Below are 13,477 nucleotides of genomic sequence, written 5' to 3' on the forward strand. Positions count from 1 at the left end.
TCAGTCTTAGTTCAGCCCTTGTAATTTGCTGTTTGCAATGACTAAAATGTCTCTCTCAAACAGCCTTTCCTTCTCCTGATGAAAGGCAGATAAGTTGTTACGACCCTCCCATTCCCAACTTTCATTCACCCAGACTGGTGCCTATCAGTCCTTTCTTTACAACAGTCTATAAAGGCAGAGCACATAGATATCACTGTTGGGTTAACTGTAAATAAAAAGATTAAATTCTTGCCTGTTCTGGGCTGAATCCTGCTGTCTTTCTGAATATGGAAGAAATAGTTCTGTTGGTTTAAATGGGATGAGAGATGACTCAGTGCCAGCAGTGGTAAGGCTGTGTCCTTTTCTGCCCCCAGCCCCCTCCCCCACTCCCCATCTGAAGATAATTTTAGGGGGAAAATTATTATGAAATGATTATTTTCAAGACTGTGAACTGTCTGAGCAAACCAAATTTCAGGTTCACTACTCTCATTACACAATCAAATTTAAGAACTGAGGTAATAGTTGCAGAACATGTGCCAACACAAACTGCAGGTTCTCTTCCCAGCTACAAAAGGGCTAAGACAACTTTTTATCATAGACATTTAGCAGCTTTAACTACTGTGTGGGCACTGGCATCCTTCCACTGACCTTTTCTGTGATGGCTATCTGTGGAAGCTTTGACTTGATCTACTCTGCCTCACTCGACCTACCTTGACTCCAGTTGTCCATCTAAATGCCAGATTTACTGGGCACTTTGATGGTACAGACCCTTGTCTATGATGAACTGGACTATCATGAAGGATGCTGGACAGCTGCAGAGTTTAATGCATTCCAACTCCTGCTTGTCTCAAGAGAATTTTAGCCAGCAGTCTGACCTTAGATCCCATTGCTATCTCCCTGTAGTTGCATAATTGGGAGCTTGAATACAAGAGCCCTTGTACATGCATTGTGTTCCCACCTTGAAGGCAGCTGGCAGTGCTCATTTGTTCTAGCAAGACTGAAACAATGCTCTGCTGCTTGCTCCCCCCAGATCTTTCTCTACTCAAGCCTATGACCACCACAAATCACAGTGGTTTTTTCTTCACCATTTTACCTGTTTTTGTCACCGCTTCTGTTTCCCCACCCTATGCTCATAATACCCCCAGCCTCCTCTGTCTTTTCCTTCAAGGGGGGCAAATTGGCTGTGGATTCATATTCTCCTCTCTCATGCTACTTGGATACTGGGGAGATACCCAGAGATGCAATCTTCCTGCTTCCAGACATGGCACAGTCAGGAGAAACTTAGATCTGTATTGCAGAAAAAGCCTGTCTTACTGCCAGTTTGGAACATGCTCAGCACAGCTAGGATTTCCTGGGCATTTAGATGGTAAAATCAAAGATATCTCAAATGAGCATATCAGACTGAATTTTTTAGAGAGGCTTATAAGTTAGATGAATTTTAATGTACTTTCACAGGAACACAGGGAGATATGGAGCAGAAGTCACTATATTAAGCATGTATTAACTTGGGGGGTAAATAAAAAGGTCTTCAGAAATTTTTCATGGGTAAAAACACCATGGTTTTTCCTTACCTTCAGCTACAAATTTCTGGATGAAATTTTCTTGCTGTGCCTTTCTGTAGATCTGAGGCGGACATCCAGCACACAAAATTTTATTCCAAATGTATGTATATTTGAAAATGTAGAAGCATCTGAAAACAAGGTTTATAATGAAAAATGTCAAACAGCTTTCGTAATCAGCAATGCTGGATGTACTGCTTGTATGGAGAAATACATAAAAGTGCTGAAATGTATAAGCACACATCCATTCCAGCTGCTAGCATTCTTTAGTAATGAGTCTTGCCAATAGGACAGCTTTATGAGGGTAGCACGTAAGCAGCAGCCTATTGAAATTAGATCTATATGTTTTCCTGGAACAGCAGTTTACAGAGCCACTTTGTTGTATCTGTCCTGCAGTAGAAACTCAGAGATGCCTTTATTTTTGTAAGGCAAAGATGGTGTGATTTTGTCTTGTGCTCAGGAGTCCAGAGCTGAAAAGCTTCCCAGTGCAGCCATGGGTAAGCACATACCTGTCACTTCATATGAACAGCGTAGTAACAGAGGTGGATTATACAAAGCTAGACTCAAAATCAATACAGTATGGAACGTGGAACACTGAGGGCTCAAACAAGTGAAGTATGAAGGACAGAGGAGATTGAACCACTGAATATGAAGATTTGTGGCTTATAACATTAGTTATTATTGTAGTAATTTCCCCCACTACTCTTGTCATGGCAGGTAGCTGCTGAATCAAAATATCAAGCAAAGGAAATAAAAGTGAAAGTCAATAGGGGAGAGTATCTGCAGATCAATGGAACAAAGAATCAATGATATAATAAGTGCTAATAATCAGCTCTCCGGTTATAAAGGAGATAACTGCAGCCCTCAAGTGCAACCCTTGGGAAGGAACAGTCTGTGCAACAACTTCTGAAGATTAAAAAAAAAAACCTACTACTAAGATCATCTGATTTGTTCTTCAAATATCAGTTACAACTACATATACTGAAATATATTATTGGTGCAGAATTATGGTTATTTGAATGTTCTAACTGCATATTTCTGTATCTTGACAAGTGTGGATTTTTGGCTTAAGTTAAAATTTGATTAGAATTTTTCTGAGTGTTCTACTGCTTGCTTTTGAGCTATTAGAGTTTCCTTGCAAATGTTTGTGCCTCAAATTGCTGATATGTACTGGTCAGCCTTAATTCTGGCTCCAGATACTTCTTTCTTTCTTGCTGGGAAACATTATAGTTACCTGAAAGGCAAGACTTCAAAATCTCAAGGCTTGCAGTTTCTCCAAAGACGCCTGTTAAGTGTTTGTGCACATTTCAGAGCAGAGCAAGGAAAAAGTCATCAGAAAATTGGAAGAAATTCTGCAACAGGATTAAAGAAACACATCAGTTTAGACCTTGTTTGGTTACTAAAGCAAACTAGCTTGATGCTGTAGTGTCACCATTGGATGTTGGAGACAGCCAATGCCTGGAACAGGCAGTTTTTCTATAGAGCACCAGAAATAAGAGCCATTGTTTGCATGGAGCAGCAGCAGGCCTACATGATGGAAATAAACTGTACCATGTATCAACATTGTAAGTACAAATTAGATCTGCCAGTAATAACCTTACCTTTTATCTTCATTATGAATATTAATTCTTTGCTGACAGGGCAGGTACAATATCATGAGAAACTACCTAAATTTATCTAAAAACTATTGATGCTTAGGGAAAAGCTCATGCTGGTGCAGGAGTGCTGGGTTTCACCTCTTTGTCTTGCACAATTTACCTGCTCTCTACACTTCCAGTGATATTCATAAAGAGGAGATGGGTGCTGGAGGCAGCAGCAGGTCAAGAAGGGAGGTCAGGCATGAGAGGTGGACATGACATGCACACCAGGTTTCACAGGGAGCTGCTGATACAGCTTATACACTGTGCTGCTCCATGCTGGCTGAAGGTCTCTCTGACTCTTTCTTTCTTCTTCAAGTTTGACTTTCTTGCTCTTTCCCTGTCTGCCTTTCCTTGCTTCATTTCCTTTTCCTGAATTTCTTGTCTTTTAGTCTCTTTCAGTGTTGTTTACACAGTTGAAGTCTCTCTGCTTTCTCCCCTGTCCCACTCTGTGCAGTGATTTTGTTACAATCTCAATCCTTTCCTCCCCTCAAGGACATTGCGTACTCACTCAATTCTTCATATACATTGCCTTTAATCTCTCTCTATTTTGGCTTCCCATTGTAATTCTTTGTCCTGTTTTTTTCATATGCCTCTCCCAGTTTCCCCATTGTATTCCAACAGTTCTCTCCCTCCATTGACTCATAGTCTTCACTTTGACACAAGCTGTCTCCACTTCTAGAGATCACCATGGCTGCTTTAATTCAGGGTGGTCCCACAGACATCTGATTGTAGCACAGCATCATATATTTGTCTATTCCACTTCTGGCTCCTCTCTAGGGAAAATGGTATGACTCATAACTTAATTGCTTTGCTGTCTGATTTGGTTCACTTGGTTCCCAACCACTTACCAGAGACAGCTACCTTTTCATTACTGGTTTTGACACCTTTCATTTTTTATGCACAGTATTTGCCCAAAAGAGCAACAACAGCTCTTTTAGAAATAGATTGAATTGATCAAAAATGACTCAGTTTTTAAGACTGGCATTACTTCCCTGAGAGGTTTTTATAGCACTGAGAAATGCCTAGCTAATGCCCAGTCACCTCAGCTATTTAACTGAAACATAAAGTGTCATGGGAGTAAATCACAGCAAGCCTGTGGAAGTGCCCCAGGTGCATCTCACACTCCTATCAAACACCAGCTGATGCTTCCTGCCTCCCCCAAAGAATATAATTTAGTCTTCCTTGAAATACTCGTTAGGGTGTTTTGGGTTTTTTTTTAGTTTAACAAGGGAAACTGCGTAACCTTGGCAGAGCTTTTTTTCTGTATTTGAAAGAATAAATCCACCTTTAAGTGAAAACTAAGCCTCTAACATCGGGTTGATCAGGTCCTTAGTAAGCAAGGAACAGAGAACTAATTATAAGAGCAAGTGAATTTTTGAGAAGACATTCAGAGCAGTTTTGACAACTCTTAAGGAATGAGGAAGATGCGTAGGAATGGACATATTTTAAAGGGAAAGGGTATCAAATAAACCAACAGGACTAATAACACTGACAGAAAAGTGGCTGGATAATGGGCACTAGGAAACCTCTTGGAGACTTTCAAACTTCAATACCTCCAGTTGCAATTCATCAGCAGGCCCTACTAGATTTTATTTCCTCTCACTTCAGTTTCATAAGTAGTAGAATGTTTTCAAGAGCTGGGTGGTTGCAGAGGCAGTGTAAACTATTGCCTGAGTAATGTTCAGCTGGTAAATTAATGTTCCAGTTAATTTGCAAAACTGTTTTGGTAACTGAGGTAACTCAGGGCTTTGATAGTGAAATCATTTTTGTGAAATTAACTTTTTTTCTTGTGAGAGGGATGAAGCCCCATGGCAGAGTTTCTCTGGCAAAAGTCAAACTTCTCAGTGCTTTCCTCTGAATAAAGAGTGGTTTCTGTGGTGTCCAGGGATGAAATACATCCTAGTTCCTCTCCCTTTCTTGTAACCTGTGTGGCCCACACAGGCACTTGGTGCGAGGAAGAAAACAGGATCACCCTTCTTGTTGCCTGGTTCTGATTATCTTACATTGCTGTGCCTTGAGGGCCTTCCTTTGGGGGAGCTGTATTTTTTGTGCACCTGTAATAGTTACAGTGGTGAATCTGAGCATACAACTGGGGATTTTCTTTTTTATACCATTGCAGTGGAAAGCTCTAACAAGTCATGGTATAATGGTGTCATGGTTCAACCTCAGCCAGCAGCCAAGCCCCACACAGCCACTCGTTCACTCCCCCACCAGTGGAATCAGGAAGAAAACGGGAAGGTTAAAAGCCATAAAACTGGATGGGCTGAGATAAAGACAGTTTAATACGGAAAGCAAAAGCTGTGCACACAAACAAAGCAAAACAAGGAATTCTATCGCCACCTTCCTATGGGCAGGCAGGTGTTCAGCAATCTCCAGGAGAGCAGGGCCCCATTACGTGCAATGGACTGCTTGGGAAGTCAAGCGCCGTCACTGCAAACATCCCCCCTTTCGTCCTTCTTCCCCCCACTTTATATACTGAGTGTGATGTCATGTGATTTGGTCACCTGTCCCGGATGTGTCTCCTCCCAGTTTTCTATGCACCCCCAGTCTCCTCCTCAGCATGGCAGTATGAAAAGCAGAAAAGGCTTTGGCTCTGTGTGAGCCCTGCTCAGCAGCAACAAAAACATCTCTATATTATTGACCATGTGTTCAGCACAAATCCAAAACATAGCCCCATACCAGCCACTGTGAAGAAAATTAACTCTACTCCAGCCAAAAGTGGCACAAATGGAGATACCAAGTCTGGTGTAAAGGGAGTACAATGCTGTTTTGTTCTTGATCCATGTGAATTGCTGAGTAGTTTGGTAGTTGCCATGGACATGACTATGTCCGAGCATCTTTAGGCATCTCACCTCTTGGAAGATTTACCAGTTTCCCTGACATTTTTGCTGATTGAAAGAAGAATTTAACCTCATTACTTCCTGACTTTAACATCATAACTTCATTACTGGATCCAGGGACCTCTAAATAATTAGAGATGAAAATAACAGTGGCACACATTTGTTTATAACTGGGGATTAACCAGACAACACCTGCTCCTGACCTGTGCACTGTGCCATGTAGCTAGGGCAGCAGGACAGAGTTAAATGGTCTCCTTTATTTCAGAACAAGCTAATCTACAAGACTACAATCCAAACAGTCTTTGTAAGTACGTATTATTTACAAATGCCAGCTGGATAATATTCAGGTTAATTTATGTCACTGTCTTACCAAAACTTCCAGTGCTTTCTGTTCATCTACAGAGGCAGTGGTACCAAGTTCACAGGTTCTGCATCTGTTCTGGAAATGTCTCAAAGGTGATTCGAGAATGCAAGAGTAATCTTCAGATGGATTAAAATGTTAGGACTCTGTTGCGGTGAAAAACATGGCACCAACAGTGTTATTTGGAAAGAATGGCTCATGGCCAAAAAATGACCAACTAGGGTCCTAGTAGCATTTTTACACATCAGGAAACTGTATATAATATTGCAAGCTTTATACTTGCTAAAGTTTCATCTCTCCATTGAAAATAGACATTTGTATAATATTTTCAATCTGAAAACAATATAAGCAAGAGGGGGAGGGAGGAATCTAGAAAAAAGAAAATGTTCCCCTGATGCTTCTAGAGCAATTTTTCAACCTACGAAGGCCTTCATAAGACATTTTCTCTCAGATCTGTTCTCTGAATGAAACCTTTGATGTTCATTAATCACCACCTCTACCACTGCTTGATGAATGGCTCCAGCTCTGCCACCAGTTTGGATTGGGTGTGACACTTGCATCTCTCTTGAGTTGCTTTCTTGCCAGTGTGCACCTGTATGTGGGCAGTTTGGTTGCAAATTAAATTAGAAATAGTAGTGTGAAACTCAGAGGAACCTGTAATATCCACGTTGTTCTTTCCAAATACATATTCAGTCATTTAGTCTTGAAAAGTCCTTTGTCCTTGAAAGTGGGACTAATAGCCAGATTAACTACACATGGATATGTTCTTCTCTCCTTCTGTTCTCTCTAATACTTTTAGGTTAATTTGATGGATTCTTTTAAAATTTTCCCAATGCACATGGTAACTGATTTCCTGCTTGTCAACCTATGAGAAGATTTCCTGCTGTGGGGTCTGAACATTGTCATACAAGCTAACACCTGAAGATATGTTTTATTACCTCCAAAAGTTGGGGTTTTTTAAATTCTTCTCTTTATTTTAGCTCTCAATGTTCCGTGCAAACTGTAGCTAAAAATCACCAGGGGAGAGGAAAATTAAGATTTGAATAATTGGTGAGAACTGCGTGTTTTAGCTATTGAGATATCCTCAGCTTTTGCTGTCCTCTCAGCGAGTAAATGAGTTAGCTGCTGAGCTGTTAAAAGTCCTGTAGAGAAAATTACATCGTGAAAATACAATCTGGACTTGCAATTTTTCTGTCCCACAGGCTCATCCAGGTTTTTTTGCTGCCAAAAGGAAACAACTGCTGCTCCCAGGTGCAACGATAGGGTCGCTTGCTCAGCTGCACTGACACCTCAAGTAAATCTCTTGAACTTGCAGAATTTCATTGGAGGGTATAGTTATGAATTCAACCCCAGGATGGGCCCCAGAGCCCCTCGTGGAGGTGGTGAAGGGCTGTGTAGCCTGTTCCAATTCTTACGGAGTTCTGTGAAGTAAATGGGACACATGCACCCATTGTGGATATAGGGAGAGGCTGTATTTTCACTGTATGAGCAGAAATGTGCACCTGGTTGCAGAACAGGCTCTGGGGATGGAAAATATGGTGACAGATTAAGTGCGCTGGCACTGTGGTTCTCATGGATGGACTGCGCATTCCTGCAGCACCCCTCAGGTTAGAGGACTGGGAAGCCACCTGAAAATAAGTAGTGCTTGAACTACTTGGGAACATCACCTCTTTGCTTTTCATTTCCCAAGTGACATGTGAAAGTTGGGAAGGCTTTACACTTACAAAATCATTTTGCCTTTCAAAAAATATCAGGATTTCTTCTTCCACCTATGTTCCTGTGTAGCTATCAGGGTAAGCAATTCAGACCTGCATTTTTGAGGGTCTCCACCATTTTTCATGTCTCAAGTTTTGCTTCCACCTGGAGTGCTACACAGTTGTTCCTTGGATCTACAAACAGCAGATCAGAGCTGCAGTGATTTGGCTAATTTTGTTACTGATATTAAAACTGCAATGCAATTTATTTGTTAAAACACATAATTGGCATTTTTTTATTGTTTTCATACATGGGCACTGTACTTAAAGTGAGCATTGTTGTGCTCTGCTGGTGAAGGCTGGTGTTTTCCCTGAGCTACAGCAGCAGCTGCAAAGCAAGGTGTTAAAGAAAATCTTGGTTATGAAAAGCACCTTCAAGTATATTATGGAACAGATGAACATTTGCATGTCATTATCCAGTTAAAACTGGATGTGAAAGCTGCTTTTATTTAAACAGGCATTTTTCAGATCCCGCAAACATACCTGTTACGAATGTAATGCTGCATAATTGCTGTGTCCTGACTGTATGTAGGCACATACCAGACCAGTTCACATCTAGTTTACTGTGGAAGAAAACTCTTGCATGCCAGCAGGCAGGCCAGGATGAGCACCAGTTCCAGGTGAGTAGGCAAATAGCAGTACTTCACATCTGTAGTCACAGACCAACACAGAATCTGTCTTGAACTGTCTTTCCTTCTTGTAGCAGACAAGAAAGTGGGTTGTGAGGGGCTGATTAAGAAGAAGCTGTTTCCACTTCTGTGCCTTGATACAGTTATTGAGATGAGTTCCTCTCAATGTTATTTATTTGAATGTCAATGCATGTGGCAAAAAGCAGCGCTATGAGTGTCAAAAATCATGACCTTTCCTGTGTCCGTCACCTAACTTAAATCTTTAGAAGTCAGTGGAAATACACTAAGGCAGGGTCTGGTGGTACTCTGATGTACCTGAAAAATGCTTTAATGTAGTAACTGGCAGAGCAGTTAATCTGTGGAGATCTACGTCCTTGGCCTGACCAAGGCCAGAACAATTTGGCACAGTGAAACTGTGAAGCTGTCAATGAGCAGCTATGCAATCTTATCTGTATTGGGTTGACCCTGAGTTGATGGACAGTCTTTAAGACCAATTACGCTTCTCACAATTTACATATTTAAACCGCACAGAAAGGCGGGACTGCCCCTTTTGTCGGAGGTTGCCTGCTGGAAGGTGGGGGGGGCTCGGAGCTTCCAGGCCCCGCCGGGCCGGGCCGGGGCCACTGCCCCTTTCCCCCTTTCCCAACACTGTGGCACGGACCCTGGGTCACTGCGGGGGGACTGTCCCAGAGCCACAGGCAGCTAAAACCAGCCATGGACTGCTCACAGCTAAACCCAGCCATGGACTGCCACAGCTAAACCCATCCAGCGCGGCTCCTGGGGACACGCGGGTCCCTCTCCTCTCCATGCAGAGCCGGCGGAGCCAGCGGGAGCCGGCAGAGCCTCCTGTCTGCAGCCAGCACACTTCGTGCTGAACTGAAGAAGACACCACGCAGCCAGCAGCACAGAGGGAGCGAGGCTTTCCCCACCGTAAAGCCCGAACAAGAACACCCTTCAACATGGCGGCGTCAGAGTCAGAGAGAAAGAGAAGTGAGTCACGTGGGACGGAGCTGAGCATGGCGACGGGAGAAAAGAGGGCGGTGCCGCGATTCTGGCGCGTAGCTTAAAAAACCTCTTTGCGTGCCGTGGTAAGAAACTGTAATACCACAAACTGTCTCTTTAATCCATTTGAAGAACATGGGGGGATGGAGGATCCTCGTGTGGCCTGTGAAGATTGTGAAGAGTGCCTATGCCAGGCTATACAGAAGTAGTGAGAGGCTGTTAGAGACTTGTGGCGAAGAAAAGCGTTTGTGTGCAGGCCAAAATAACTTATCCTTGAAAAGATTAATAACCCCATGTGATGGCCCATGTTTTGCAGTGTGAAGGAACTGTGAGATTTTTCATGGGAGAGATGTTCTACACACAGCAGACTGTTTGTTTCCGGGTGGGTCTGCTATTGGTGGCAGTTTGGGAACCACGTGCAACTGAAGGAAAACCCTTTTTTCCTTAAGCATAAGAGAGAGACTTTTCAAGAACTGGAACACTGACTAACATCCCATGTTCTGTTATCCTTGTGTGAGCTGGGTAAAAGGAGAGAAGTGCTGGAGCGGGGGGGGATTTGCTTTAATTTTGTTTTGTTGTTTTCTCTTTACTTTTAATTCTATTAGTAATAAAGCTCTTTCATTGTACTGCAACTGTTTAAGGTTTGTGCCTGCTTTGCTTTTCTCCTAATTCTTATCTCACAGAAGGAAAATAAGTAAGTAATGAATATTTTGAACCAAAACCACTACATTAATTGGTGTTTCTGCCTGGTTTCGAACTCAACCCGCTACATTATCCTAAGGAAATTCCTCAATTTCTCTGCACATTAGTGCTTGGTATGTCTGAACTGGGAAGATTTATGTGTCCCTACTTTTTTTCTACCTAAAGGATGCTAAACAGGTGCTCTAAGATCTGTTTGTGGTAACTTCTGCTCAGAAGAGGTTTGGATTTTAACTGTTTTGAATCCATGAACCAAACTCTAAATTTCACCTTGGCAAAGGGGAAGATCAGAGGCAGGAGGTATCCTGTTCTGCCAGCCAGACAAAATGAACCATTTGCAATTTAACTGCTTGCCAGCCTCATGTCTGTGAGCTGCAGCTGATCATGCAGCTTATCCCTGGCAGTTTTTCTAATCTAAAATACTGCTTTTGGGTTTTTTTTTAGCTGAAACAAAGATCTGCTTCAAGTACTACCATGGCGTGAGTGGGGCGCTACGAGCCACAACTCCGAGTGTCACAGTGAAAAACAACGCAGCTCCTGTAAGTTATGGTGACATTTTATTTTCCATGTATGTTCCGTTGTCATTGTGCTATGCCTTGTTTTCCCTGCCTGCTTTATATACCTCTATATCAAAACTGAACATAATATTTGCTCTCCATTGTATTGTGGTACAGAGAAGTGGGCAGTCTTTCTGTGAAGGTGTGGCTTTGTATGCCAAGAGAAAGGTAGATTTAGCTCTGAATCTGTCACAGAAAACCTCTCTGATTTGGGGCAAGTCCCACATCCTAGCTGTATCCTGTTCTGTAAAGTTGTCTTCTCTCTGCTGGGTGCTGTGAGATTTGGGTGATTCCCCTAGAGGATTTGGGATCCTTGGGCAGTAAATACAGTAAGTGTCCAGAAAGAAAAAAGATTTTCCTCTTTTAAGGTGCTTTTTTCAAAATGAGCATTTTCACAGCAGTGCCTCTGAGTTCCGGGAGCAAGCACACTGTGACATGCTCCCATCAGTGGTAAGAAGTGGGCACTCAGGACCTGATCTATCAAAGGACCAAACATCATTTTTGACAGATTGAGGCTTCACTGAGAGCAGTTTTGATTTGCTAGAGCCTAGCAAAGCTTTATGGCTTAGAGAGCTCTAAAAAGTGATATATCGTGTCTGGTATTGGGAAATTTTATCGCCCTGAGAGTGAAACATCTTTTAGAAGTCCACAAAGAGACTTGATGACCTCCAGAGCTTGTCTGGCCTTGCTGACAGTGTTTCACTGCCTGCCAGGCTTGGCAGAGACCTGCATGAACTGAAGAGTTGTATTCCAACCGGCATAAGAAAAGGATGAGTCCAGATAATGTTTAGTCTGGAAGATGGATTCAGAAAAGAACAGTAAAGAACTGTCTTACCTGTGGGTGCATGTAGGTTTCAGTGGACATCACCAAAGCTTAGTTTTTAGCCTTTTTTTTTTGGTGTCGTTTGTTTTTGTTGCTTTTTTTGGTGTGGGTTTTTGGTTGTTTTTTTTTCCCAGTCCCAAGTTAATATTTCTAGAAAGGCTGAGAAGTCTGCTGTGCTGTATGTTGGCTCTATCTGATTCCACCAGAGCCAGAAAGGATTCATTTCTTCACCCTTGAGCCGTGAAAAGACTTTTGGTGGTTTCTCTTTGCCTTCTTTTTGATGCACAATATACCTGTAAACTAGATGCTGGGTAGGGGCTGCTGGCACATCCTTTAGGAATAAAAGGCATTCATGTCTCGTAGCACCTTTCTGATGTGCTCATGGTGAAGCTATTCCTCAGTTTTAGAGCCTGGAGAGTTCCCTTCAGCTGTCTTCAGAAGAACATTAGGATGTGGCCTTGGGTATCTTCACTGTGAGGGATGCTGAAAAGTTCTTTTTAGCCTGTAGTGAGTCACGTCTTGTTGCCCTAGGACTTGTTGCTGATTTCCCAGTTGTTACAATTTGGTGGGATAATCCCTGTCTTCTCTTAAAGGTAAGCCAGCCAACCAAGGCAATAAATACCAGTAGGCTGAGAGATTAGAATTTTTTTTTCTGTTATTCCCATCCATGTCAGACCTGAGTTGGAACCAATTACACAAATTTTTCAGGTCTAGTATGGAAGGGTTACTCTTTCATTATTAAGTATCAACAGTATGTGTGAAATTAGTGGAAGAATGTCTGAGGTCCTGTGCCTTTGTAATATGCAAATAGGTAATCTCTCCAAGTTCTTCAGCTGAGACCTTTACATACATACTTATGGGGAAATAAAAGAGCCATTCACTTTCAGCTAAGGCACGACTTGTGTTTAAAAGAAAATCCTCTTCAGGCAGTACTCGTGGTCATCATAGAAATCAGATGAGAACTGCCTTTAGTTTAGTATACTGTACATGACCGAAAACCAAAATATGATTAAAAGTGGTATCAATGGTTCTCTGTTTGAGGGCCAAACCAGTGTCCTTGGAAATAGCAATCTTTGTCTGTAATCTTCTCATTTTTCCTGCCTTTCTGGGTTTCAAAATACCTGTGTGGGTTTTTTGCAGACCTGAGAGGCCAGCAGTGTTGTAGGTGCAGTATCTTTTTGCCTGTTTTCTTCTTCCTTGTTTTGCTGCATTACTTAGTTGATGCATTGTAAGGCAAATGCTAAGTGAAGACAACAAAAGCAATGGAACGGCAGCAAAGGTTATGCAATATGAGCTTGGATGGACACTTCTGTATGAGTGCAAAGAGGGGGGAAAAGTGCTATAGATTTGAAAACTCCAGTTTGGAGAAAAATACTGGGCCGACTCTTGCCTGTGTGAAGGCTTTCAGCTAAGTGTGATCCTCCAAATTCTAGTCCCAGCTGACACCATCTGATGGCTTTCTCCATCTGGCTCTCTGCAGTACACATCCAACCTTTATTACTGAAGTATTTGAATTTTTCACAGCATCCCGTACCATTGACAAGTGGCGTTATTCTCACTGCACAGGTGGGGAAGAAGATAACAAGGGATCTGCCTGGCCCTACTCTTTTCTTGGTTCATGTGGGCCTCTGCAC

At 42.3% G+C, this 13,477-nt stretch overlaps 1 protein-coding gene across 5 annotated transcripts in view; it reads left to right on the top strand.

Annotated features, from left to right (window-relative positions):
- HECW1 (HECT, C2 and WW domain containing E3 ubiquitin protein ligase 1) overlaps nucleotides 1-13,477 on the top strand; it is a 264,963-nt gene that overhangs the window by 126,909 nt on the left and 124,577 nt on the right. For all 5 annotated transcript variants that reach the window (XM_048297557.1, XM_048297546.1, XM_048297548.1 and 2 more), the window contains one exon: nucleotides 10,908-11,002. In XM_048297557.1, the coding sequence (XP_048153514.1) occupies nucleotides 10,908-11,002 (95 nt within the window). The remainder of the gene's footprint in view (nucleotides 1-10,907; nucleotides 11,003-13,477) is intronic.

The sequence above is a fragment of the Corvus hawaiiensis genome, chromosome 1 (assembly GCF_020740725.1).
Source record: "Corvus hawaiiensis isolate bCorHaw1 chromosome 1, bCorHaw1.pri.cur, whole genome shotgun sequence".
In the NCBI taxonomy this organism is placed as follows: domain Eukaryota; kingdom Metazoa; phylum Chordata; class Aves; order Passeriformes; family Corvidae; genus Corvus; species Corvus hawaiiensis.